At 62.4% G+C, this 25,765-nt stretch overlaps 1 protein-coding gene and 1 long non-coding RNA gene across 13 annotated transcripts in view; one reads left to right on the top strand and one right to left on the bottom strand.

Annotated features, from left to right (window-relative positions):
* Arhgef10l (Rho guanine nucleotide exchange factor 10 like) overlaps window positions 1-25,765 on the top strand; it is a 131,137-nt gene that overhangs the window by 62,098 nt on the left and 43,274 nt on the right. For 6 of the 10 annotated variants that reach the window (XM_058571119.1, XM_058571120.1, XM_058571121.1 and 3 more), the window contains exons 5-16: window positions 808-899; window positions 1,303-1,386; window positions 4,000-4,169; window positions 8,170-8,286; window positions 10,984-11,092; window positions 13,778-13,884; window positions 16,163-16,240; window positions 17,176-17,355; window positions 18,252-18,368; window positions 19,521-19,613; window positions 20,570-20,743; window positions 24,402-24,547. In XM_058571119.1, the coding sequence (XP_058427102.1) occupies window positions 808-899; window positions 1,303-1,386; window positions 4,000-4,169; window positions 8,170-8,286; window positions 10,984-11,092; window positions 13,778-13,884; window positions 16,163-16,240; window positions 17,176-17,355; window positions 18,252-18,368; window positions 19,521-19,613; window positions 20,570-20,743; window positions 24,402-24,547 (1,467 nt within the window). Of the gene's footprint in view, window positions 1-807; window positions 900-1,302; window positions 1,387-3,999; window positions 4,170-8,169; window positions 8,287-10,983; window positions 11,093-12,955; window positions 13,143-13,777; window positions 13,885-16,162; window positions 16,241-16,327; window positions 16,933-17,175; window positions 17,356-18,251; window positions 18,369-19,520; window positions 19,614-20,569; window positions 20,744-24,401; window positions 24,548-25,765 lie in introns of those variants that run through there. The other 4 variants (XM_046468491.1, XM_058571126.1, XM_046468496.1 and 1 more) reach the window with 4 other exon arrangements.
* On the bottom strand, window positions 7,024-13,955 carry LOC124109772 (uncharacterized). Of its 3 annotated transcripts, XR_006857089.2 has the most exons (6): window positions 13,696-13,952; window positions 13,230-13,432; window positions 12,642-12,804; window positions 10,858-11,070; window positions 10,681-10,732; window positions 7,024-10,277 (listed from the first exon to the last, which is right to left on the bottom strand). It is a non-coding gene; the product is annotated as an uncharacterized LOC124109772 (long non-coding RNA). The 3 variants fall into 3 exon arrangements; XR_009224381.1 differs by having other exon boundaries at window positions 7,024-10,732; window positions 13,696-13,951; XR_006857087.2 differs by having other exon boundaries at window positions 7,024-11,070; window positions 13,696-13,955.

Genomic DNA, 25,765 nt, shown 5'->3' with positions numbered 1-25,765 from the left:
GCTTGGGACCTAACAGAGGGCCATGCTTGGGACCTAACACAGAGGGCCATGCTTGGGACCTAACACAGAGGGCCAGGGCTTGGGACCTAACACAGAGGGCCATGCTTGGGACCTAACACAGAGGGCCAGGGCTTGGGACCTAACACAGAGGACCAGGGCTTGGGACCTAACACAGAGGGCCACGCTTGGGACCTAACACAGAGGGCCACGCTTGGGACCTAACACAGAGGGCCATGCTTGGGACCTAACACAGAGGCCATGCTTGGGACCTAACAGAGGGCCATGCTTGGGACCTAACACAGAGGGCCATACTTGGTACCTAACATAGAGGACCAGGGCTTGGGACCTAACACAGAGGGCCACGGCTTGGGACCTAACACAGAGGACCACGGCTTGGGACCTAACACAGAGGACCAGGGCTTGGGACCTAACACAGAGGACCACGCTTGGGACCTAACACAGAGGGCCACGCTTGGGACCTAACACAGAGGACCACGCTTGGGACCTAACACAGAGGGCCACGCTTGGGACCTAACACAGAGGGCCATGCTTGGGACCTAACAGAGGGCCATGCTTGGTGCTCATGACCGTGAACTTCTGTCTTCGTGCTCTTCTAAGCCGCGGGCGGGTCTTGTGCACCTGCTGAAGATGAGGAAACCTAAATGGGAGGTGGCTGTCTGGGGCCAGCCCAGCTACAAGCCTCCCTGGTGGCCTGGCTGAAGCCGCCCTTGCCAGTCACCTGCCCTGCCTGCCTAGTGAGGCCTGCTGGGCGGGTCCCCTGGCTCACCGTCCTCCTCTCCACCCCAGGGTGCCGGCTGCGGTGCACAATGGGGACACCGTGGAAGCAGCCTTCTCTGGGGTCCGGCGCTCCAGCTGGAAGCGGAAGAGCTCCCGTCGCAGTGAGTGTCCCTGACACACAGGGTCCATCCTGTAGTCTCTGGGCTGACAGCGATGTGGGCACCCCCAGGGCTGCATGGGCTCGGTGGCTGCTGTGTCCACCAGGGCGGGGGCTCCCCGTTTGTTTCCCCCATAAACGCTTTAGCTGGGGCCCAGGACTGGGGTGGAGCCCCTGCCAGCCAGGCTTCCTGGGGGCTGGTTTTCAGCCCCGCTCTGCTGTGGGGGAGGGGCCTCCCAGGAGGGAAGGGCAGGCTCCCTGTAGGTCAGCCAGGGGCGCAGGCCTGAGGGTGGCCAGGAGGCAGGGGCTGGTGGTCACCGGGCGGGTGCCTGTGGGGCTGCTCGGGGTCAGCTGGTCAGCTGCCCCCCGGGAGGCTGTGCCCTCATGGCTCTCTCCTTCTCTCCCAGTCGACCGGTTCACCTTCCCCGCCCTGGAAGAAGATGTGATCTACGACGACGTCCCCTGTGAGGGTCTGGATGCCCATCAGCCTGGTATGGTCTCCTCTGGCTTTCCTGCCTCCCTGGGGTTGGGAGGGGCTTCTCCTTCGGGCTCCTTCCATGCCCCCAGCCTGGTGCCCTCCTTCTTGTTTGTCACACCCTGTAGGTGGTCAGGCAGAGTCTGGGTGTGGCCTCAGGCGCGGCCAGGCTGGCTAGGCAGGCTGTCCTGGGCAGGATGATGCTCTGGCTGTGGGTCCCTGGGAAGGCCATCTCGCCCCTCTGAGCCTCAGGAAAGGGGGTGCTCTCTCAGGCTTCCCAGGGCTGCTGGGGAAGAAGACAGCCTGTTACACCCAAGGGTAATGCAGCTGAAGCTGGCGATGGCCCTGCTCCATGCTCGGGGTAGACACAAGTGGCGGGTGTGTGGGGACCATGTGGAAGGATCCGGTGAGTCAGGCTGCAGAGAGCTCGGCCAGGGCCTGGCCCCAGGAAGACGCTGCGTGCACAGGGCTGCTGCTGGCTCTGTGACATCTGCCTGGGAGCTGGGGCAGCTGGGGAGAGAGGCTGTAGCTGAGGTGCAGGCCGTACCTGCGGCAGAGACACACAGGCCTGGGTTCAAATCCAGACTTGGCCGCTGGTTGGAGCACAGAACCCTGTGCCTTTAGGCCTTGCCTTATATAAAAAGTGTCTCAACTCTGGCCTTTGGGGTGGGCCATCCTGAGAACTTCCTTTTCTGGGCCTTAGGTTGACCCATCTGTGCAAAGGGGCTGATAATGTCCCTGTCCTCAGGGTGTTATTTGGATGCAGTTCCACGAGGTGATGTCACATGCTGAGCGGGGGGAGGCGAGCGCTTTGAAATCCTCAGAGTTGGCAAAGGCGGAGGCCGAGGAAGCTGGGGCCCCGTGAGCTCCCTAGAGCCTGAGGGGTGGGCCCAGGGTCCCGCAGGTCTGCCTCCCCTGGAGAGGGCCCTTCTAAATGAGCTCCAGGGTCTCTGGGGGCTGGTGGGGTCCTGGCAGAAGGCCGCCTGAAAGGACAGAGGCCTGGTGGTCTTGCTGTGCTGACCACAGGCTGCCGACAGGAGGGCTGTAGGCGCGGTGGCAGTCAGGCCCGTGGGAGTGCAGACCGTGCTGTCCTCACCTCCAGGCTCTGGCTCTGCAGAACCCGGCCTTTTCTTTTTTTCTTTCTCTCTTTCTTTTTTGTGTGTTGCTGGAGATGAACCCCAGGCCTTGTGCACACTAGAAGAGCCACATCCCCAGACCTTTAATTCTGTTTTGAGACAGGGTCTTGCTAAGTTGCTGAGGCTGGCCTTGAACTTGCAGTCCTCCTCTCTTAGCCTCCTGAGTAGCTGGGGTTCCAGGTGTGGCCACCACAGCAGCCAGCTCAGCCCTCAGAAGGCCACAGCCTGCCCACCAGCTGCTCCATCTCTGGAGACACGAGCCATTGTTATCTTTGCCTGGTCCTGAGTCCCCTTCTCCCACAGGGGCTCCATGGACCCATTTTCTTCCTTGCTGATGATCTCTTCCCCCTCTCCCCAACTTTCCTGCGGGTAGAACTGGGGTCTCTGGTCACCATGTGGCACCCAGCCCACCCGGAGCCCACACACGAGGTTGGCAGCTCCTGCTGGGTGCTAACCCCGAGGCCCAGCTCTTGGCTGGTGTCCTGTTTGCCCCGCCCACAGCTTGCCGTCCCCTGGCAGGGAGGTCTCTGATAGCACTGCCCCTCTCTGCAGCATGGTCTCAGATTGGTCTTCTGTGCCTGCAAAAGCATTTCAACTTCAGGCACCGTTTGGAGTCCAGCCTCAGCTGGGTCTCCTCAAGGTAACAGGAGGAAGTGAGGCTCAGGGTGCCCAGGGGCCTGCCCAGGGCCTCCCTGTGGTAGGCGGGGGCTGGAGCTTGGCCTCTGGCTCAGGACAGTGGCTTTCCCACTGCAGCCTAAATCCGCACCTCACACCTGACTTGACAAGGACCCCAAGACTCTGGCTCTGGTGGGTTCTGTCCCTTCAGAGGGGGGAATCTCGGTTCTTGTCCTCAAGTTTTCAGACTAAGGCATTTCCCATGGGACTTTGGAAGACAGGGAACCCTCCTGGACTCTGGGCCAGGTCGCCCCCTACGGGACCATCCTGGGAATGCTCCTAGACTCTGGGCCAAGCGTGGCCCCTACTGGACCATTCTGGGCCCATGTGGGACCTCGGGTTTGGGATGAGGGATCCCACTGAAGGGCAGGACAGGACGTTTGTGGAGGACCAGGCTTTTCCCGTGCTCTCTCATTTAATGCCCCCCAAGTCTCCGTAGTGTCTCCAGGATGCAGAGGGCCTGAGCTAGGACAGGACCCTGAGGTCTTCTGCCAGAAGATGCCCAGGAGGCCCTGAGTGGGCCCTGGGCGCCGAGAAGCCGGGGTGTTAGGAGGAGTTCTCGAGCTTCTCATGTGTCTAGTGCGTTTCTTGGAGATGCCCCATTTTCTCAGGCCCTCGTTGATGATGTATTGGCGTCCCCTTCATTTTATGGCTGAGGAAAGGGACAAGGCCAGGCCAGGGCCCCCTCATCCACAGTGTCCTCCCCTCCCCTGCCCTGCCTTCCCCCCCCATCTGCCTGGGCTCAGAGAGTGGGCTTGGGGCCCAGCTGGTGTGCCTGTCCTCCTGGCCTGGGCTCACCAGCCCTGTCCCTGCCCCAGGGGTGGACAGGAGCCTGCTCTATGAAGACCTGCACCGGGACAGGGCGCCTCGGGAGGCCGAGGACCTAGGCTGGAGCTCCAGTGAGTTTGAGAGCTACAGCGAGGACTCCGGGGAGGAGGCCAAGCCCGAGGTGGAACCCGCCAAGCACCGAGTGTCCTTCCAGCCCAAGGTGAGGGGCCCGGGGAGTGCCTCTCAAGGTCAGGGCACCCAGACCCCTTCAGGGAGGGGGTAAATGGGGAGTGAGGGCGAGGACCAGGGTCTAGATCAGCATTTCCTGGGAATGAACGCTGAGAACGAGCGGCCCGGCCGTCCCCGGCCGTCCCAGAGCAGCTGATCCCTGGGCCTTGCTCTGTGGCTGTGGGGAACCTCAGAGCTGGGGTGGTCGTGGTCAGTGCTGGCCCAGGGCCACCCCCACCTTTCCTGTGCACACCCAGCCAGTTCACACTCAGGGCCCAGAGTGGACTTCAGAGTCATGCTCAGCCCAAGGCTCCCAGTGGTTCCGTGGCTGGCTGAAGTTGGCCCTGGGTCCAATCAGTGGTCTCCCTGCCCTACAGGGTGCTTTCTGAGGTCACACTTAGGGCCACACTGCGCGCTGTGTCCTGGGAGTAAACAGGTGGCAGCGTCAGAGCTACCTGGAATCTCCTTTCCATGGCCTCTCACGTGGCATCAGGGCTGCTGTGGTGTCTGTGGAACGGGGCTCCTCCTGCCTATGTCACGGAGGGAGCCACTAAAGCCCAGAGGAAGCCGACCCGCCTGTGCGTCCCACGTGGCTCTGTGGAGGCCACCAGACGGCGGCTCCGAGACATGCAGCTTAGTGGAAGCAGCTTCTTGCAACCTGCTGGCCAGAGGTGACAGGCCCCTCGCAGGCTCCTTCTGAAATGACCGACAGGCAGGAGAGGCCCCTCTGGGGGCCAGTCCTGTGGAGGCAGGCAGGGCCCAGAGCAGGGCCAGGCAGCTGGGATGGCGCCGCTCAGGCCGTGTCTGCAGCCCCCGTAAGGCTTCCTGCCCACTCCTGGGGTGTGGGTCCCTGCAGTCCCCAGCAGGCCCCAGGCAGCCTTTCCTCGGCCAGGACACACTTCCCAAGGCCTAAGCAAGCGGCGGGCTGAGGGGACCTGTCTGAGCCCCTGGATTCTCAGGGCTGGGCCTTCATGGCTGCGCCACAGAAAATGCCCTGGTGGCTCGCTGACCATAAAGTGACGCGTTTTGACCCCACTGTGTGCCAGGTCCCTACTTCAGGTGTAGCTGGGGGACATGGAGACAGGCAGGCCTGACCCAGACTCAATGACCCTTTATGGTTTAGGAGAAGTCACCAGTTGTGAACCAATTTGTCAAAAATGAAGACAGAAACTCCTTGTAAATGTGTTGTGTACAGCACAGCCACACGCCCGGCCACACGCCTGACGTGGGTGGGGAGCTGTGGGCCTGACCATGGAGGCTTCTCACAGGACAGGGGGGCCCAGCTGTGTTTTCTAAGAAGGGGCAGCCCGCTCTGCCCTGGGGCAGGACACTTGGGCTATGAAGCCCCACCCCCTGGGCCGTCTCTGCAGGAGGGCACAACCCATGGGTCTCTCTCCTGCTCTGAGTGGTGACCAGCGGACTCTGGAGCTGTGGGCCTGATTCTCAGCCCCTAGAGGTCCCCCTCTTCTCCACGGTCACCCCCAAACCCTGTCTCTTTCTCAGAGGGAAAGGGACGGAGAGGCAGCTTCAGGCTCTCAGTGCTGGCCCTTAGGCCTGCGGGGCGTTAGGATCGGTGGACCCCCTGCTGGGCCTCCCTCTCTGGGGTCTGGCACCTGCCTTCTAACCCGCGCTCTGCCCGCAGTGCACTTTGAGAATCGCTGGGCTGGGCCGAACCTCACGGGCCCTGGGGTGGGGTCTGTGTGCCTCTCACACCCTCCCCGGGGGGCTTCGGACCCTCCTCAGAGGGGAACCTGGGACAGTTCTTGGGGTCCTAACTCGAGGGCTTTTTGTCTGGCTCTGGGCCAAGGCCCGCCTACTGCCTGACCAGCAGTGACCTCGGGAGGTGGGAGGGTGTGGAGGGGCTTTTGCTCTGGTGTCACTTGTGCCTGGGTGACTGCTGAGCCCTGCTGGGCTGTGCGCTCTGGGCACGCCTGCTCCGGGCTGCACGGCCGCGCATGCTCCTGCCCCGCTGCTTGCTGTGTGCCGAGGGCGGAGGCGAGCGAGGCGGCAGGTGTGAGGGACAGTGTGGTCCCGTCCTGGGAGTCTGACCGTGGCCTTGGCACTCAATCTGCCACAGGAGAGCCAGTCCAGCCCCTCCGTCAGCTGTGCTGAGGGGCCAGCCCCAGGCAGGTGGGCTTCACCGGAGAAAGTGGCCCAGGGGTCTGCTCACCTGGTCCAGGTGAGCAGCCACTGTCCTGTAGGCTGCCACTCATGGTGGGGGAGATCCTTCCACTGGTGGACTCCACTTTCCTCCTGCGACCTCTCATCACCAAGGTCACCGTGACCCAGCAGGGCGGGGCCTGCAGGACGGGCAGATCGTCCCAGCAGTGCCAGCTCGGGCTGCAGCCCCCTGCACACCCCGCTCTGACGTGGGCATGTGACCGCTGACCCTTAACAGTTCCTAGCTCCTCAGGCTCTGAGAGGCGAGGGGCGCCAGAAGGCTGAGGGGATTTGTGGCTTTATAAGGTTGAGCTTATTTATAGAGGAATTCAGGATTCTGGGTCACTGTCTCAGGATCCCTGTCCTGATACTTGTATAACAATAGAGACCATTTACCCAGTGCGATACAGTTCAAAAGCAGTTCCACTAGATTTTCCTACTACCCTAGGGTGGTCACTATTATGAAGATTCTCATTTTGTTGTTCAGAAAACCTATGTGACTTAAGCTCAGAGAGGTTACGTGATGTGCTTAGGGTCACACAGCCAGTAAATGGTAGAGCCAAAACTCAGCATCGCATATGGATAAAAACACCTCAGCCATCTCTCTGTCCATCTCTTCATCCACCCATCCACCCATCTGTCCATCCATCTATCCTCCCATCCACTTAATAAATACTGGTCACTCATAATTTTAAAAATAAAATAATATTGGCATTTGTTTTTTGGCTACCTACTAAATTTTGGGCTTTACACTTAATTTTCTCTGTGAGCTATTATCTCAATGACCCTACGGCCCAGTGGGCTATTCTCATGGCCTCTTACGTGCATTTTACCAGCACACAAGCTGCAACTCGGAGAGGGAAAGAGACTTTTCCAGCCAGCAAGTGGGAGCCACAATTTGCATGAAGACCTGCGGCCCCCAGAGCTCACATTCTAGAACCTTCTACGTGTCCGTTATCTGTGTTGGTCTTCTGTGTACTGTACTCAGTGTCCCTCTTGCTTACACAGCTCACGCATTTGAATGTGCGTCTCCCTTTCTGTCCATCGTCATGGGTGTCCGTAAGCCAGTCCCTGCCCGCCCTCCTGTGCAGCCAGCGTCCTCCAGGGCTGCGGGGCTGGCAGTGCTGCTCATGGGAACTCCCGCACTGCGGCCGCATCTCTGTTCAGCCCACGTTCTCGGGGGTGCTGTGGAAGTGCAGTTGGCCCAGGTGGGAGGGTACTCACGGGCAGTGCCGCCCACAGGGCTCTTCTTCCTGGAGAACCGGCTGTTAGGCACTGCCCAGCACGCTCGGCCATGTCTCCATCCACCTGTCCACATCCTCTGATGACCTCCTCTGTCCATCTCTCCACTTGCCCAGCTGTACAGTCACCAGACCAAATCCATCCGATGGCCTGTCCATTCATCATCTACCCCACTCATCCATCTTTCTGTGCTTTGGCCTACGTGTCCACTGATGCTCCTGCCCTGCCCTTTAGGTCCTCCTCACGAATGTGCCAGGAACCTCTGGTTACAAGCCCTACATGGGCCCGGGCTGGGGGAAGATGCCGTGGTCCCCGGAACAGTCCCCTTCCCCAGAGAGGGGAACCTGGGCTCGTTCCCGCCCTGCCCTGCTCCCCAGCGGCTGGGCCCCCTGCGCAGAGACCCCAGCACATTGGCCTGGACGCTGCTGGGCAGACCCCAGCGGGACCGACCCGGCTGCCCACGGGGTGCTGTCCTGCCTGCCCTGTGTCCGCCCCACTTGACTGAGTCTCCTCTCTCCTGTGTCTGTTTGTCCCTCCTGTCCCGCCTGCTCCTCCCGCCTGCTCTCCTCTGCCTGCCGCTTGCGCTCCAGCTGTCTCCAGACCTGACTAGGCTAAAGGAGAGATACGCCAGGACTAAGAGGGACATCTTGGCTTTAAGAGTTGGGGGGAGAGACATGCAGGAGCTGAAGCACAAGTACGATTGTAAGGTACTGTCCGTCCGTCCGTCCGCCCCGCCCCGGCCGGAGGGGCCCTCGCGAGCTGCGGCCACCCATGGAGCCTTTCCGCTGCGCCCGCCCTGGACGGTGGGCCGAGCCCTGGCGCCTGGCTGCATTCCACCTGCCCTGCGAGGGGCAGTGCCCGAGGCCAGCCGTCCCTCTGCGACTCTGCTGTACCTTCCCTTCTTCACCCGAGATGCTAATGCCCACAGGAACCCGGGAGGTTTGCAGACGCCCAGACTCACCCGAGGCCTTTGGTTAAAACACACACTCCTGAGTTTGGCCTGGTGCTGGTTCTGCAGTACTTAGTGACCACGGTGGGCGGGCTGGGTTACGCCTGGAGGAATCTAGCGTGGGGGACGTGGGACCGCCCCTCCAGGATGCTCCGAGAGGCCCAGGGTGAGGAAGTCTGTGGGAGAAACTGCAGCCCCCTCAGGCAGGACCTGGCTTCTAGGTGATATCATCGTGTTAGTGGCTGCTCTCGAGTGAGGCTCGCTGTGTGGCCTGGTGGCCATCACTGGCTTTCGAGGCCTGCAGACCTGGGTTCAGATCCCGGTCCCGCCACTTTCTCTCTCTGTGGTCCTGGCAGGCCCCATGGCCCCTCTGGACCTTGTTTCTTGCCTGTGAAACGGGTGTCGGGAGGAGTGGCCCCCGGTGATCAGGTCTGTAGGGTGCTCGGCATTGTGTCGGCTTCAAGAGAGCAGTGGATGGCGGCCACCGCTGTTCCCTCGTGTACCTCAGGCTGACCGTCCTGTCCCTTGCACCCTGGGGCGGCCGTCTTTCTGCCATCACTGCACCTGAGGCGAGTAAAGTGGTGACCGCTGGTCCTACTGGCAGTTGGTGGCCGAGCTGGGCCTCCAGCTGGGCCTGCCAGGCACCAGCCCCTGAGTGTGTCCCTCCTGTACCCCACGTCATCCGAGCCCGGCCCTGGGAGGAGGAGGAACGGGGCCACGATTACCCACCCTCCCCCAGCCGAGACCCAGGCCCCACAGGTTCAGCCTCCAGGACACAGAGGCCCCGAGGAGCCAGGAGCCATGGAGGGCAGACGCAGGGACAGGTGCATTTCCCAGCCCCTGCCCCTGGCTGAGGGGCCATGGAGCACCCTGCAGACTGATCACCTGGTCCCCCGGAGCCTTCTGGGCAGGTGCCTGCTGCTCTTCCTCTCCAAGGGCAGGGCCTCAGATGAGCCCCCAAGACCCCTGTGGCGGGTCCCCAGAACGCCCCACGGCTTTCCACCAGAACAGGCACTGGGGGTGCGTGGCCCCAGAGAGGACGTACCCTAGGAGACCAGCCGTGCTTCCCGGGGTCAGCCCTGTTCCCTCTCTGGCCTCTCCAGGGCGCTATGGCCATTCCTGCTGAGAGGGCAGGAGTTGTGCCCACAGGCGCGGGGAGGGCTGGGCCCACTTCCCGTTTCCCCGTGGGTAGTTTCCAGAACGCCAGCCTGGCTCGTGGGAAGCCACCACCCTGCCTCTTGGGCACTGCCCGGGCTTCTCAGCAAGCCCTCCTCACCCAGACCCCTGCAAAGCCTGTGGCCAGGAGGACAGGGAGGATGGGGGTCAGCTCTGCTCCCCCTGGGCAGAGTCAGGAGAGGGTTCCCTGGCACACTGCTGGCCTCCTTGACGGCCATGCAGCGGTTACACTGGCATTGGTTACGTGAGGCGTGATCAGTGACCCAGGTCTCAGGACATCCCGAGGGCTCAGGGCCACCTGTGGCCCGTGCTGGCAGTGCAGAGTCCGTCCTTGCTGCAGAGAGCTCAGGTGGCTGGTGCTGGTTGGTGGTGCAGAAGGTGCCAGGGCTGGGCTGGGTGAGGTGAGAGGGAATGGAGGAGGTGCGGGGACAGCGGGCGCCTGCTTCCTGTCCTGGGCATGTGCTTCCTGCGCCTCACGCCCTGCTCAGCTCACCAGGCTGGCGTCCACCAGGAAGCTGCGTCCTGCTCTCTGGCAACTTCCGCTTTCTCCCAGGCAGCGGCTCAGAAAGGACCCTGGCCGTGGGGGGCAAGGGATGGTCCCTCACCTGTGTGCACCTCTTCCCAGTGGCCCCTGCAGCCACCCCGTGCCTGTGTGGCGGGTCAGCTCTGCAGGGCTGCTTGGTCTTGCTGACCCTGGTGGGTGGGTCTGGCCGCTGCCTCCGGGCTGTCTGGGGACACCGAGGCCCGCTTGTTGGGAGTGCCGAGGGGGATCTGAAGCCAGACCAGGATGCCAGCCTCTCCCGGCACACTGCTCCTTAATCTTTCCTTTTTTTGTAGCCCTGGATTAAACCCAGGGCCCTGCTCGTGCCAGGCAATTGCTGTGCCCCTGAGCTCCACCCCAGCCCTTTGCATTTTTTTACTTTGAGACAGTCTTGCTAAATCGCTGAGGCTGGCCTCGAATTTGCGATCCTCTTACCTTAGCCTCGCGAGTAGCTGGAATTACAGGTGTGCACTCCTTAATTCGGCACCTGTTGGTGGAGTTGGCTCTGAAGGAAACGCTGGGGTAGGACCTCCCCTTGCCCACAGGGAAACCCTCGGGCCTTGAGCGCATCTGCTGGCCTCCACTCTCTCCTGGCCTCTGCTGCGCACTCACCCGGGAGTGGGTGGTCGGGTGGTCCTGATGTCTGCAGCCAGGCTGAGGTCCAGTGGGACTGGCAGCCCTTGGTGGCAGGTGTCCAGGTCCTCGGCCTCTCTGATGAGCCACTCTGCCTTTGCTCAGATGACCCAGCTCATGAAGGCCGCCAGGAGCGGGACCAAGGACGGGCTGGAGAAGACGCGGATGGCGGTCATGCGCAAAGTCTCCTTTCTACACAGGAAAGATGTCCTCGGTGAGGCCCGTGCAGCCAGGGTCAGATGCTCAGCTCTGTGCCGGGGGAGGGGGAGGGCTCAATGGGTGGGGCACCCCTGGGTGTCTGACTGGATCCCCAATGTCCCTGTCAGTCTCCACTTGCTGCCCACTCTTCTGGCAGAGGTGGGCCCCCTTCAGCGTCCTGACCTGGGTGTCTTGGCCTCCTGTTCCCTGGCTCACTGGGCCTCATCCATCTCTGTCTCTGCTCGTCCCTTTACTTGTCCACCAGTCTCCAACCAGTATTTATTGAACACCTACTACCTGCCCTGTCCCATGCCACCTGAGGGACCCTGAGATGAATTTAAAGTGTTCCCCCAGGGGCTCCTGGTGCAGCTGGGGGACAGGCATGAAAGGGGGGGTGGCACGTGGGGTGCTGGGGTGTGAGGAGGAGAGTGGGAGGGGGTGGTGAAAGGTGGGGGAGGGGAGGCCCATCATGGGGGGGGTGCCACAGGAGGGGAGGGGAGGCTGAGGACTTGCTGGGTGCCAGGTGCTGACCTAGAAGCTTGGCGGTTCCTCACTTAACCCCTGTAAACACCCAAGGAGCAGGTCCCAGGGTGGAAGGGTTGGCTGGTGGGGTGAGCGTCAGGGCCAGGTCAGCAGGAGGAGGTCAGCAGGGCTCTAGGGATGGATGGGGCCCTTGGTCGCTTCTTCATTCGTGGGTTTTTGAGGCTCCTGTTGTGTGCTGGGAGCTGCCTCCAGGTCTTGGGAAGTGTGCACAGGCTCGGGCAGTCCTGCCCTGGGGGCTGTGGTTCTAGTACAGTGGAGGGGGCGGGGCTGCCGCGTGGGAAGGAGGGGGTGGCTGCAGGAGCCAGTCCCGTGGGCAGCAGTGGGAGGCAGAGGCAGGTGGTGAGAGGGCCCCGCAGAGGTCTCCCCTGGCCTGGCTGAGTGCCCAGGTGCCTCCTGGTGGCTGGCAGGGGTCTTCTGTAGTGCTGAGACGGGTGCAGGGCCACCCGTATCCCACCCTGGGCTTCTCCCGGGACACTTGCTGCGGGGTGGGAGGCTGAGGCTTGTCTGCCAGGTTTGGTGCCCCCTGCCCACATATGCACCTGCCCTCCTACCATCTCCGCCATCCTCCCTGCCCTGGTCACTCCCCACGGCTATCCTCCTACCCATGAAGCCCACCCCTTGCTCTAGGACTGGGGAAGGCCCCAGGGATGCTCATGTTGCCAGGCACTGGGGGGACAGGGACAAGCTAGACCCAGCTGCTGCCTTTGGGGGCAGCAAGCCAGGAGACAAGAAATGTGAGGGCAGAGGCCCGAGGGTGGTGGTCTCTGGGCAGAGCCCTGGGGTGCCAGTCCTGGGGTGGGTGGAGGCCGCCCGGTGGAGCGGACACCAGACAGCTGGGAGGGCTCGAGCCCTCTGCGGAGTCCTGCGTTTCCCCTTCCCCTGCTCAGTGACCCCCTCTGCTGGGGGCATTCACGGCTTCTCTCCAGAGCCATGGCGAGGGTGACGAGGTGGTGTGGGAACAGCCCTGCGTGGCAGGCAGGCCTTGGCAGAGGCATTTGGTGCCAGGACGGTGTCACACTGACCTGGGTCACATCCCTGCCCTGTGGCCTCCTCACTGTGACCTTGCCCAGTTCCTCCCGAGTGTCAGGTTCCTCATCCACAGCGTGGGCTGAGCCCCCGTGGGCCTGCCGTGGTGCTGAGGGGCAGGCGTGGATGCTGTTCACGCCCCTCCACCCTTGGGAAGCACTGGCCACCATGAGAGAGGGGACCGGTCATGGCAGGCACTGTTTCTGGGACACCCTCCCTGCCCTGGGCCCTCCCCACCCCGCCCTTTAACCCCGAGCCTCTCCTGAGTGGCCCTCCTACCAGCGCGTTATTAATAGCCGGGCAGGGCTCGGATCGCAGGCCAAGAATGTTACCCAGCAGCGCGTGGGGGAAGAGGAAGCCACGGGGCCGGCGGCTGGGGTGGGTGCGGAGTGGCGCCCAGGGCGTCATGTGGGCCCGGCAGGAGGGCCTCTGCCACCCCCACCCCCATGCCGTTGTCCGGTGTCCCTCCTCCTCCTCCTCCTCCATCTCCTGCTCAGGTAAGGCCCGCCGGGTGTCCCTGCTCCCTTGGGCCTCTGGGGTCACTGCCACTTCCCTTTTCTTCCCTGCCTCCCGACAGCACCCACCTTCTGTGGCCACAGGGTTTCAGAAGCGCTGAGCAGCAGGGGTCCCATCTCCCGGTGCCAAGGAGGGTCGAGGGCTGGGCCTCTGTCCCCCGCTAGCCCAGGAGCCTCGTCAGACTTGGGTTGAACTTTTCCTTCTTGGGTTTGCATTGTTTTTTTAATGCGGTGCAGACCGCTGCTGCACTCTTCAGGCAGATTCTCTTCCCCTGGGGCATCCAGAGGAAAGCTATTTTTAGTGCCCACGGATGGGGACATGGGTGGCTTGGCCTTTGCCAGACCAGAGTGGCCAGGCCTGAGCATGGATGGTGTCGGGCAGGGCTGATCTGAGACCTGGGACCTGCGGGACCCGACTTTGTGTGGCCTCTGGTGGCTCTTCTCCCCCCGCCCACTTGTTCACCGACGCGCAGCCCCGGGCCCCGGGCTGCAGTGGCGACCACAGCCCCCGAGCCAGGAACCTGCTGCCGCTGACCTGTGTCCAGGGCTGGTCTGAGGTCTGACCAGGGCATGTGGTCCGCGGCTTAGCTGTGTCATCGGCCCGTCTGGCTTTCCAGGTGACTCTGAAGAGGAGGACATGGGACTCCTGGAGGTCAGTGTGACGGACATCAAGCCCCCAGCCCCAGAGCTGGGTCCCATGCCGGACGGCCTGAGCCCTCAGCAGGTCTGTGGGGAAGAGAAGGAGGGATCCCAGTCTGCTCTCTGGGGTCACTATTGGTCTGGGTCTTGAAGGGGAAGTGACAACTGGGGACTCTTGGCAGAGCCCCAGCTGGGGGGGGACTCCTGGCTTCTCAGCCGGTGGCTTTCCAGATTGGACCCTGCAGATTGCACCCTGAGTTTAGGGTACGGTGATACCCAGCCTTTGGAATGCGCCCCCTCCCCTGTGGCCACCAGAGAGGTCCTTGACTGGTTTCTAGCTGGGGTCTTACTTGAAGAAGAACTTGAGTAAAACTGGCCAAGGTGATGGCTGTCTTATCTCAGGGACCCAGATCCGGTCCCCACCCGCTGTCTAGCACTATGGGCCTTTGGAGTTGACACAGCTTCCACCAGGCTCTGTGGCTTGGCGGGTGATGTCCTCCTCTCAAGTGCCACGCCAGATGGGTGGTTTTGCTCAGGGACCTCGCCCTAGTCGGTCTCCTCCCCCACCATGAAGTAGGGCGGAGGACGCCTGTTGGCCTGAAGCTGCGACTTGCTGGACAGCAGCTCAGTGCAAGGGATTTGTTGGTTGGTGGGTGGAAAGCACTTGGCCTTGCTTGAAAATCGGGAAGATAGACCTCTGGGGCCACCTTCCTGCCGGCAGCCATTGGCAGGAGCACAGGGGAGCGTCTTCCTTCTCAGGACACTTGCCGGCCATCACTGGGCAGTCCGTGGCAGTACACAAGCTTCCCACTCTGGTGTTACCTGCCTGACTTTGGAACCGTTTGAGGTGGCATCTCCGGCTCTAGCCATGACCTGCGTTGCTTTGGGAGCCGGCGGGGCTGAGCCTCCCATGGTGGCCTCCTGCCCTCCAAGCAGGACCCCCTCGCTCCCCGGCAGCCTTCTGTTTCCTGGACCAGGCATTTATGGTTGCTCCAGCCTGTGGCTCTGGGAGTGATTTCTGCCTCCTAAGGGACATTCGACAATGTCTGGAGATGTTTTTGGTTGTCATGACTCAGGGTCCCTGCTGGCCTCTGGTGGGCAGAGGCCAGGGAGGCTGCTGAAGGAGCTTAGGATACTCAGCCGGCCCCAGCCAGCCACTCGCTCAGCATCTGGGTGCTGGGGTTCAGAACTCTGCTCTGGGTGCCTCTGGGACTCCTGGGGGCTGCTGACACCACATGCAGCTGAGGGGCGGCTTGCAGGACAGTGGCCGTGTCCATCTGCTGGGGCTGTGCAGACCAGCCTGGGCCTGGGCTGTAGGCGGGGCAGCTGGCAAAGCTGAGGAAGTTGTGTCTGGGTGGAGTGGGAGCAGGAGGAGGAGCCTGATGGACACTCTCCGCGCAGCTGTAGGGGTGGAGTGAGGGTCACCCTCTGGCCTTGGATCTGGGTGGACAGGCTCCCGTCTGGATGCCTCCCATATCTGACTCCTTTTGGGAGTACCACCCCAGCTTTGCTACAAAACAGTCACCTGGGCACATTTTTTTTCCTTGGCACTGGGGGTTGATCCTGGGGTGCTCTGTGCTCTGCCACTGGGCTACATCCCCAGAGCTTTTTTTTTTTTTTATTTTGAGACAGGTCTGAGGCTGGCTTTGAACTTGATCTTCCTGCCTCAGCCTCCCGAGGTGCTGGGTTACAGGTGTGCGCCACTGCACCCGTGTCACTTGGGCAGATTTTAAGGCAATGCCCAGGTGGTGCCTGTGCCAAAGGAGTCACAGTGTCTGGGTGGGATCCAGGCAGCAGCATGTTTTAAGGATCCCCAGGTGACATTACTGCCCCCCAGAGCCAGGGGTGTGGGGCGTGGTCACACGGGGTCTGACGGGTGCTGGTCATCTGGTGGAGGCAGTACTGACCTGTGTTTCCCGGGTGCTGAGGAGGCTGAGGACAAGTGGGGATGGCAAGAGGGAAAGGGAAAGGGGCTGAGGGAGGCCACCCCAAGGACCGTCCTGTGCAAAGGGGTTGCTCAAGGCTCCGTCCGCAACCAGGGTGGGCGCCGAAATCCCAGCTTCCCTGCTAGCGTTTCCCAAAACAGGGGTCACTCTTGTCCCCTGGAGCAGAGGTGGTGACCCCTGCATCCCCGGATATGTGCAGAGGCCGGGCAGACGCTTACCTGGGGACCTGCCCGTCTCCCTGGCCGCAGCCTGAGCAGACGGTGTCTGGGTGGTTGGGCTGCAGAAGCAGCACAGCCCTGCAGACCCCAGTGGTCCCAGGTGCGGCTCTGGGAGGGCTGGACCCTCGTCCTGTAGCTGCTGCCCTGCGTCCCTGGCCCTGCGCGGGTGCCCAATGCTGACTGTGCTTGGCCCGGGCAGGTGATCCGGAGGCACATCCTGGGCTCCATCGTGCAGAGTGAGGGCAGCTACGTGGAGTCCCTGAAGCGGATACTCCAGGTGCGACTTGGGCCCCGGGGTGGGGCTGGGCAGGGAGCGTCCCCGAGGGATACCTCATGAGAGGCAGTTGGGGACCAAGTGACCTTGAGGGGAAGGGGCCCAGAGCCAGTGCTGTATGTATCATGGGGACAGCAGGACTCCAGACAGGACACCAGTACCCCGAGTCTTCCGTGCTCACTGGAGCGAGTGTTTTCTGAAAGGAGTCGGGATTCGGTGACCTGAGAGCGCCTCTGGGGAGCTGAGAGCCTGTGGTCTCTTTCACCCCTGGAAGTGACCGTGTCTTCCTGGCCTCTTGGGGAGCCTGTGGGGCCCAGGCCATGTCTCCCCATCATCCTGGGGCTCCCCAAGACAGAGCAGGGTGTGATGCCCCCTCCTTCTCACATGGGGCCCGGGATCTCTGGCAAGGTGCTTGGGACCCGTCTCTAAGGTGTGCTGACCTGGTCGGCAATGTGAATCCCAGACCAGGAATCTTCTGGGGTGTCAGAGAGGCCACCCGGGGAGGAACAGCTGGGGTGGAGGGTGCCGCTGACACCCTCTACAGTGAGGGAGCCCAGGCCTCAGGCGGGGTGAGGTGCAGACATCAGGAGCTGGCTGGAGAGAGTAGCGCTGGGACCCCAGGAGATGCTGTGACCTCCCCACTCTCTGGGACAGAGCCCCCAGCCCCACCAGCCTCGGCCTTGGGCTCCTCACAGGTGAGTGGTGCGTGGGAGACACTTCTGCTCACAGCCCAGCTCAGCATAGAAGTCGCGGGGTGTGACGGGCAGAGGCCAGGAGTACTGTGTTCATGGAACCTTCTAGAAGGACGGGGAGCAGTGAGGGTGCCTCTCCCCCTGCAGGAAGGATTGCCTGTGGTCCACCCAGTTCCCTCTGTCCTCTCTGGGTTGCCACAGAAGGGGGTGGGGGGGCTGACTTGGCCTCACTCCGCCCACCCCCAGGATTACCGCGACCCCCTGATGGAGTCGGAGCCCAAGGTGCTGAGCGCCCGCAAGTGTCAGGCGGTGTTCTTCCGTGTGAAGGAGGTCCTGCACTGCCACTCCATGTTCCAGATTGCCCTGTCCTCCCGTGTGGCCGAGTGGGACTCCACCGAGAAGATTGGGGACCTTTTTGTGGCCTCAGTAGGTGTCCCCACACTCTTTCCCCGGCCCAGCTAGGTAAAGCCACAGCCAGTCTGACTGCAGGGTCACCCGCCTCTGCCTGTCACCTTGTGGAGTCAGGTGGGCAGGGTCCCCGAGTCTTCCTGGCTTAATCCAGGGGTGGGTACAACACCCTGAAGTGCCTGGGGTGTCCTCAGAGTGGTCTGCCTGACCGTGGTGCCAGGGCGTGGTTTTGGCTCTGCCCACTGTGGGCAGCCTCTGGGCAGGTGGCAGGCTCCCTCACCAAGCACTGGGGTGACCTGCACCGCTGTCAGTCCTGGCCTCAGGAGGAGGCCCAAGGGTGGGTGAGGAGCCCTGGTCAGGGTCCCGTCAAGTGGCCTCGGGCAGGTCCCCATCTGTGGCGTGAGGGGGGCTGGCTCTCCAAACTGAAATTGCAGGGCTCCCGGGATTCTGGGAGGGGAGAGGCTCAAGTCCGTGGGCTCCACTTGATCTGTTGTAGGTCATTGGGTTTAAAAAGTGGCTTTGTAAACTGTAGATCTGCTCAATAGACTTGCCGTCCTGGGTGGGTGGGTGGGTCCAGGGGCTGTGGGTGTGCTGCCCGGTGGGGATCAGGGCCACAGTCCCTTACAGTTAGGGTTGGGGTTAGTGGAGATGCATGTAGTAAAAGTCAGGTCCCCACCCTCCCCTCCTGTCCTTCCCTCTGCCTGTGGAGGGGCCCAAGGCCCCCAGCCCCTGTGGCCTGGGACAGTTTGTACCTCTCTGAGCCCTGTTCCTCACCTGAATGGGGGACAGATCCATTTACCTTGAAGGCTTGTTGGGGTCACACGGGCTGTGCCCTTGAAGCATGGCCCCGAGATAGCATGGGGTGGGCGCTGGCTGCCGCCTCTTCCCTGCTGACCGGCCCTGCCCCCCTGCAGTTCTCCAAGTCCATGGTGCTGGACGTGTACAGCGACTACGTGAACAACTTCACCAGCGCCATGTCCATCATCAAGAAGGCCTGTCTCACCAAGCCCGCGTTCCTCGAGTTCCTCAAGGTGGCCAGGATGCCCGGGCCCCTCTTGCCAGGGCGTGGGCAGGGGGTTGCTCAGGAGGGAGGGTGTTCGAGTGCCCAGTGTCACAGTGTGACCCTTGGGGGCCCCACTCCCATGGGAAAAAGTCCCCCCATGCCAGGGAGGGCGAGGAGGAGGTAGAGGGTCTGGAGGGCAGCCTGTGTCATCACGTGGGTCCTTCACGTCCTGAGCCTCGAGTAGGTGCTCTGCGGTGGGACCTCCCTGTGGCCAGTCCTGCTGGCCTGGCCTGGAGGTGCAGAGTCATGCTGCTGCCCCTTTGCAGAAGAAAAGGACGGTCTCCACTGTGGGGCTTCACACCGGAGAGTAGAGGTGGGAGGGCTGGGAACCTCAGGGTCCTGCGTGGCCCTGGCCGCGCTCCCTGGCCGCCCCTGGGAGTACAGTTGGCCGAGTTGGCCCAGCCTGCCGGAGCCCCCATCCAGCAGAGCCAGGGGGGCCAGGCTTTCCACAGGTCCTGGCAGGGGCGGGTGGGACAGGGTGTTCCAGGTGTGGGGGTCGTGGGGCAAAGGTCAGAGGCAGGAGGCTGGAAGGGAAATGTCTCTGGCTTCCGGGAGCCTGGGCTCCTGGCAGGGAGTCCGAGGAGAGGCCGGGGTCCAGCTGAGTCTGGTTTGGGTTCTTCTGGATTTGCAGGTCCAGGGACTAGGATGGGTGTTTCAGGCAGTGGGAGCCCTGGAGAGTTTTGAGCTGGGGTCAGTGGGGGCAGAGGACCGTGGGGGAGTGGTGGGTCGCCAGAGTTGACGCTAGGACCAGGTGACCGGTGGATGGAGCCGTGGACTGGGAGCATAACGTAAGTCTGTGGCCACCTTCACCTGGTCCGGCTCTGCTTTGGGTTTAAGTGGAGGGAAGGGTTGTCTGACTCCTTGCTGAAGTCGGACTCACGAGTCCAAAGTCGGAGATCCCAGTGTTGTCCTTAGTTCAGAGACCCATGGAGTCCTCTAGTCCCCTGAGTGGGGCTGGCAGGGACAAGGGGTGGGAGGTCCCTGGCTGTGGACCAGGCCTTGGGACTGAGTGGGGTGTGGGGTCTGGGAAGAGCAGCCAGGCCTGGGGGCCATGTGTGGGCGCCACGGCGCTGCATCTCCCTGTAGAAGGTCATCAAAGGACACGCCTTGTCCCCTACAGCGGCGGCAGGCATGCAGCCCGGACCGCGTCACCCTCTACGGGCTGATGGTGAAGCCCATCCAGAGGTTCCCGCAGTTCATCCTCCTGCTTCAGGTACCTCCGGGGCTCTGGTCACCAGACCCTCAGGGAGTGGCCGTGGGCCGGGGGAGCTTCACGGGGTGGGGGGCCGGCTGGGCTCTTGTCCCTGACCCCCGGCCTCACCTCTGCTCCTGCAGCAGACCTGGCATCTGCCCAGGGCAGGAAGGACGCTCCCTCTGTGCACAGTGCCCTGGGCCTGGCCAGGCGGGGGCTTCGGCAGGGGCCCAGAGTCTGAGAGCAGGGGGCTGTCCCCGCTGCCGGGATGCGCAGGCTGAGGGCGCAGCGGCGTTTCCTTCTCCCTCCGCAGAGCTGTGGGGCTGTGGGAGGGGCTCAGCCTCCCCCCGCAGCTGGCCAGTGCTGACCACGCATTCACGCACTGCCCCATCTCAGCCACGTGAAGCCTGTGGCTCAGTGGCACTAAGGGCCTTCACACTGTCCTGCAGCCACCGCCACCGCCATCTCCAGAACTTGCTCTTCTTCCTTTCCCAGCCTGTCACCATCATTCCCAGCCCCCCCACCCACTGACGGCAGCTCCTGAGGGGGATCATTTTCGTGGCTGGCTTTGTTCGCTCAGCGCCCCCGTCCTCAGGGTGCGCCCGTCCTCAGGGTGCGCCCCTGCTGTGGCCCGGGTCAGGGTGTTCTTTTCTGAACGTGGACCGCATTTGGCTCCTCAGTGTACCCGCTGGGTGGACACTCGTCCTCCTGATCCCGACTCCTGTGAACGAGGCTGCCGTGGACGCGTGTCCCTTCGGGACCCTGCCCTCAGTTCTTCTGGGCGCGTACCCAGAGAGCTCCACACGCTTATTTTATTCTTTTCATTCAGTGGCTATTTCCATGTCCAGTACCGTCTGTCCCGGCTGCAAGCTGGGCTTCTTTCAGACCTGGTCTGCGCAGGCGGCCTAGGGCGCGGCTGACCCCGGGGGGCAGGGCTGCTGGGGGCGTCCTCAGCCGAGCTCTCCCGGCCCTCGTAGGACATGCTGAAGAACACCCCCAGGGGCCACCCCGACAGGCTCTCGCTGCAGCTGGCCCTCACGGAGCTGGAGACGCTGGCCGAGAAGCTGAACGAACAGAAGCGGCTGGCTGACCAAGTGGCCGAAATCCAGCAGCTGACCAAGAGCGTCAGCGACCGCAGCAGCCTCAGCAAGGTGTGTGCAGGGCCCTGGGGCTTCCTCCTGGCCGAGCCGCCGCCCTGCCCAGTCCCTGAGGGAGGGGAGTCTCGCTTTCCAGCCCCCAGACCTGCGCTCGAGGCGTAGGTCCCAGTGGACCCCAGGGTCCTGTTGGAGTTGGTTTAGGGCCAGAGGAGCCTGTTCGCTGGTGTCCTCTTGGGGAAGACGCCGCCGTGCTGACCTAGTGCTGTCATGAGACGGGGGCTTGGGAGTCTGGGTTTGAAAAATTTTTTTTAATTAAAAAAACTTTCCCCTGGCTCTGTGGACTCTCCCCTGGCACTGTGGACTCTCCCCTAGCTCTGTGGACTGACCCAAGCCCTGCGCATGCTCAGCAAGGGCTCTGCTGTTGAGCCACATCCCCAGCCCTTTTTTTTGAAGTGCAGTTTGGCTAAGTTGCTGTTTTCAGACACACTGGCCTCCAGCTTACAATCCTCCTGCCTCAGCCTTCCAAGTAGCTGGGGTTACAAAGTTGCCACTGTTTGGAATCTGGGTTTATTTATTTATTTTAAAGAGGGGGGGGAGGGAGGGAGGGAGAGAGAGAATTTTTTAATATTTATTTTATAGTTTCTGGTGGACACAACATCTTTGTTTGTATGTGGTGCTGAGGATCGAACCCGGGCCGCATGCATGCCAGGCGAGCGCGCTACCACTTGAGCCATATCCCCAGCCCTGGAATCTGGGTTTAAATCCAGATTTTACCCCTTATGCTTCTTGCTGTGTGGCTTCAGGGGAATCTCCCAACCTGTCTGAACCTACTTGCTGCCTCTGAAATGAGGAGAGTTCAGTTGCACCTGATGCTCAGGGCCACTGGGGGACAAATCCTCATTGCTAGAGCCCTTAAGAAGGATGCAAATCCATGCCATGCATTGGGGTTGGCACTTTGGAACATTTTAGTAAAAAAACTTTGAAAAGCTTACAGGTGTATCTGTGGAGACCTGTGTTTTTAGGACACAAGGTCGCGTCTCAGAGTCGCCTGCTATAAACAGGAGGCCCTCTGCCCACCGCTCCGCCTGGGCCTGGGGGTCCCTGGCCACACCGTCTCTGGCCGTGGAGGGAGGAGGTGGGCTGGAGGTTCAGGGCGAGGCGACCTGCCCCACGGGTGCTCGAGGGCTGTTCTTTGGGGCGGGGCATCGTGTGGGGCCAAATCTTTGGGGGGAAAGCCCCTCTGGGCCCCTGGGGGTGAAGGTGGAGCTCAGGCTGGCGCTGGCAGTGCCTGGAGGGAGCTCTCCGTGGCAGGTGCAGCAGGACGGCAAGGGGGCAGCAGTCTTTCCCACGCGCACCGCTCCCCAGCTTGGATCGCCATCTTGGAAGAGGCTGGGACTAGGTCACCTGCAGGGTCCTAGCAGCTCTGAGCTTCAGGTGTCCTGCGCTGCAGGACGCTCCGGCCTCAGGGCTGAACCCAGGGCTACAGGGCGCTAGGCTCGCCTCTGCCGCTGAGCCTCCTGCCGCCTTGCAGTTCTTATTTTGAGACGGGCCTGTCTTAAGTTGCTGAGGCTGGGCTAGAGCCTGTGTCCTCCTGCCTCAGGCCTCCGGAGCCACTGGGGACACAGCAGGTGCCCCTGCGCCCTTCCCCCACACAGTATTTTTAAGAAAATGGAAGTTGGCAACATTTAAAAACCCAAAGATGTGCCAAAGACTCAGACCTGCGGCTCTTCTGGAAGAGCTGGCGCCCGGCCTGCCGTCCTGTGTGGCTCTGCGCCCTCGGCAGTGTGCCCGCCTCTCCCCATAGTGTATCTGCTGGCTGGAGGGCGAGAGCCACAGAGAAGTCAGGTGGGGCTGGGCCTCCCCTGGGGGACGTGCCCACTGGGATCAGGGCAGCGTGAGGGATGGGTGGTCCCCACCGACTGTCCCACGCAGGTGGGCTGTTTGGGCTTCTCTGGAGTAGAGGCTTCCGCCCGCCTTGGCCACTCAGGCTGGTCTTGGCACTCAGGGCCTCTGTCCCTCCCTGCCCTGTGGCCTAGCGGCCCTCTCCGCCTGGCTCCCGTCTGTGCAGCCGCTGGGGCTGAGGCCACGTGGAGGCCAACCCCTTGGCATTTCCCTGGTGAGAGCCCTTCTGTTCTCTTCCTCTGCGCCCCATGGAGACCTGGGCAGTGGCCTGTGGTGGTCACTGGCTAGAGGTCAGGGAGCCCACTGGATGTTGGGCAAGGTCCCCCTGGGCCTCAGGTCCCCCTCTATCAAGTGGGGGTGAGCTGGACAGGCGGATGCTCTTGTGAAGAGGGTGGTGGTGGCTTCACAGTGCGCTTTCCTGACCTCCCCGGTCAGTCCTGGCCAGTCAGGAGACATGGTCAGTGATCACCCTCCCGCTGTCACCCAGGAGAAGCAGAAGCGAAACTGAGTGTCGCCAGAACGGAACTTTATGGCTGTTTCAAAACGGCCGACTCAGGAGCCCCCGGGGGTTCTCTTTCATCTGCTCAGGGTGGGGGTGCCATGGCCAGAGCCCCAGGACTTTCCTCTTCCCCGTGTGGGTCCTGGCACGCTGGCGGTTCTCCTGGGTGCCCTGCTGTCCCTCGGTCTGCGGAGTGTCCCCGTGAGCTGGCATTTGGCAGGAGCCCGGCCTTAGCTGGGCAATGGACCCCGTGGGACCCGAGTCCCTCTGTGAGTCGGGGCAGCAGGGCCTCCCATGGCTCCGTCAGGCAGCGAGCCGGCTGCACAGCACACGAGGGTTCTGGCTGTGTCCTGTGCCATCCGCTAGCTGGCAGTGGCCCTGGGCATGTCACCTTACCCTGGAATTTGTTCCTCACCTGGGATGTGGGGCTGAGCCAGCAGAGGCGTGGAATAGCACGTGCCACTGTGGTGCCCAGTGCCCGGTGCCCGGAGGGTGGAGACAGCTGGTGGTCCTGGTGCCAGCAGGATCCTGGTGTCTTTGGGATTGGCAGATGCTAGCTCAGAGGCTTTGGACCCGAGAGTCCTAGACCTGCTGGGCGGAGGACGTCACTGAGGGTGGGTCTGTCCCTACCCCACAAGGCCATCTTGCAGGCCTTGTGTCCCTGCGGAGGCCCTGCGCCTCCACGGTGAAGACCGTGGCCAGCAGCCACACTGGGTTGGCTCCATGGGGCATCCATGGTGTGCCCCACTCGGTGCCCCTGCGGGTGTGCCTCCTGTGCCCAGCAGGGCCTCCCTGCTCTTGTGGGTGCGTCTCTGTCTTGAAACGCCCAATCTGAACCAAGGCCTGTGTTCTGTGGCTCCAGGCTCTGAGGGTCGTGTAGCCGGCACCGTCACCTGTGCCTACCCTTGGATCTGCGCAGCTGGTCCTACTGGGGACCCTGAGGTGCCCACTGCTGAGGGCTGCACCGTTGGGGCTCCGAGCCTGCCTGTGTGGCTGTGGGGCTCGTGTCTTTGGGGAAGGTGGTCACAGGATTGCTGCAGGGACCTGGCAGTGCTGGCTCATCTGAGAAGGGGCGTCTGGCTGCTGGATCCAGCTCCTGCAAAGGGCCCCAGGCTCCCTGGCCTTCCCTGGGCACACAGCTCAGGGTCTGTCCCCTGCCTTCCTGTCCAGAGGTGGAGGGGAGGCTCCGTCTCCTTCCTCTCCCAGTCTCGGGCTCCCTTTCTGTGTGGGGGAGTTCTGTGTCTGGCAGGGTGATGTCCATGTGGCCCCTGGACCAGGATGCTGACGTCGACTCCCCCTGCCCCCTCCCAGCTGTTGACCTCTGGCCAGCGGCAGCTGCTCCTGTGTGAGACGCTGACGGAGACTGTGTACGGTGACCGCGGGCAGCTGATTAAGTCCAAGGAGCGCAGGGTCTTCCTGCTCAACGACATGCTGGTCTGTGCCAACATCAACTTCAAGTAAGTGACCTGGGCCTGGGCGAGTGGCCCTGGGCAGCTGCCCTCTGTGGGGACCTCGTCCCATCCTACTGGTGTCTTGGCAGGCCTGTCTGTGGTGGGGTCCCACGTGAGCGCCGTTTAGGTCTCTGGTCCTCCACCCTCCTCTCAGCCTGGGTTCCTAGTGCTGAGAAGGACGTGGAGAGGCCCGGGAGAAGCCCCAGCCTTGGGCACAGCTGTCCATTGCTCAGAGCGGCCTGTTCTAGGAGTCCATGCTCCGTAACCGAAGCCTCCTGGGTCGTGACAGCTTTGAAGTTCAAGAGATTCTTCCTTGGGTCTAACCTGAATCCCTGTTGCTTTAACTCAAGTCAGGTTTCCTCTACCAGACTTCTCAGCACAGGCCTTTACCCTCCCCCTGCAGCCAGTGGCTTCAGTCTGCGGGAGGCTGGTTCCCCCGCTCTGGGCCAGAGGTGCAGTGTCTCCCCGGGCCACGGTGGGTTCAGCCTGAAGGACTAGAGCCAGCAGGGCTGAGGGGGCTCCTTAGACCCGCAGACCAGGTTCTGCAGGCGGCCCTGCTCTGCATCGGGCCTCTGGGAGCCGTGCGTTCCATTCATGGGGACTTCGGCAACGGGGACTTCAGGGTCACTGGTGGTGCAGCCTTTGGCTTCCCTCAGACCCAGACCCGTGACACAGGCCTGGAGCTGGGGCTCACACTCTGGGTTCCTTCGTGTCCCCACCTGGCCTGGGTCACTCACACGTGTCCCCTGCTTGGCCCTGCACGTGTCAAGGGCCATGGCCCTTCCCCAGATGGTCCCTGGGAACTCCAGCAGTGACCTCTGCCCTCAGGACCTGAGCCCTCTAATTCATCTCGGCAGCAACACAGCAGTGATGACCAAGCTTGGGGGCGGGGGCGGCGCCGCTTCAGCTGCAGTGATTAGAACCCTGCAGGGCCGGCCGGGGAGGTGGGACAGGCGCCTAGGGCCTGACTTAGACTCCGCACGCAGTCAGCTGTGAAGTGGGACTGGATCCCCTGTGGTGGAGGATCTGGGGTCCTGTCCCTTGTCCACGTGCTGGGAGTCTGAAGTCCCCGTGTCTAGGCGCCGTGCTGCTCCCAGGGTGATACATGTCCCCCTTCCCTCCTGCTCAGGCCCCAGGGAGGGGTGCACAGTGGGTGCTGGTGGCCCAGTGCTGGGGAATCAGGTGTTGTGATTTGAGCTGTCACTTAAGCCAGCTGAGCTTTGG

The sequence above is a fragment of the Marmota monax genome, unplaced genomic scaffold (genome assembly GCF_021218885.2).
Source record: "Marmota monax isolate L192 unplaced genomic scaffold, Marmota_monax_Labrador192_F-V1.1 WCK01_AAM20220418_F8-fsc00008, whole genome shotgun sequence".
NCBI lineage: Eukaryota > Metazoa > Chordata > Mammalia > Rodentia > Sciuridae > Marmota > Marmota monax.
This window is presented reverse-complemented; position numbering and strand designations above follow the sequence as displayed.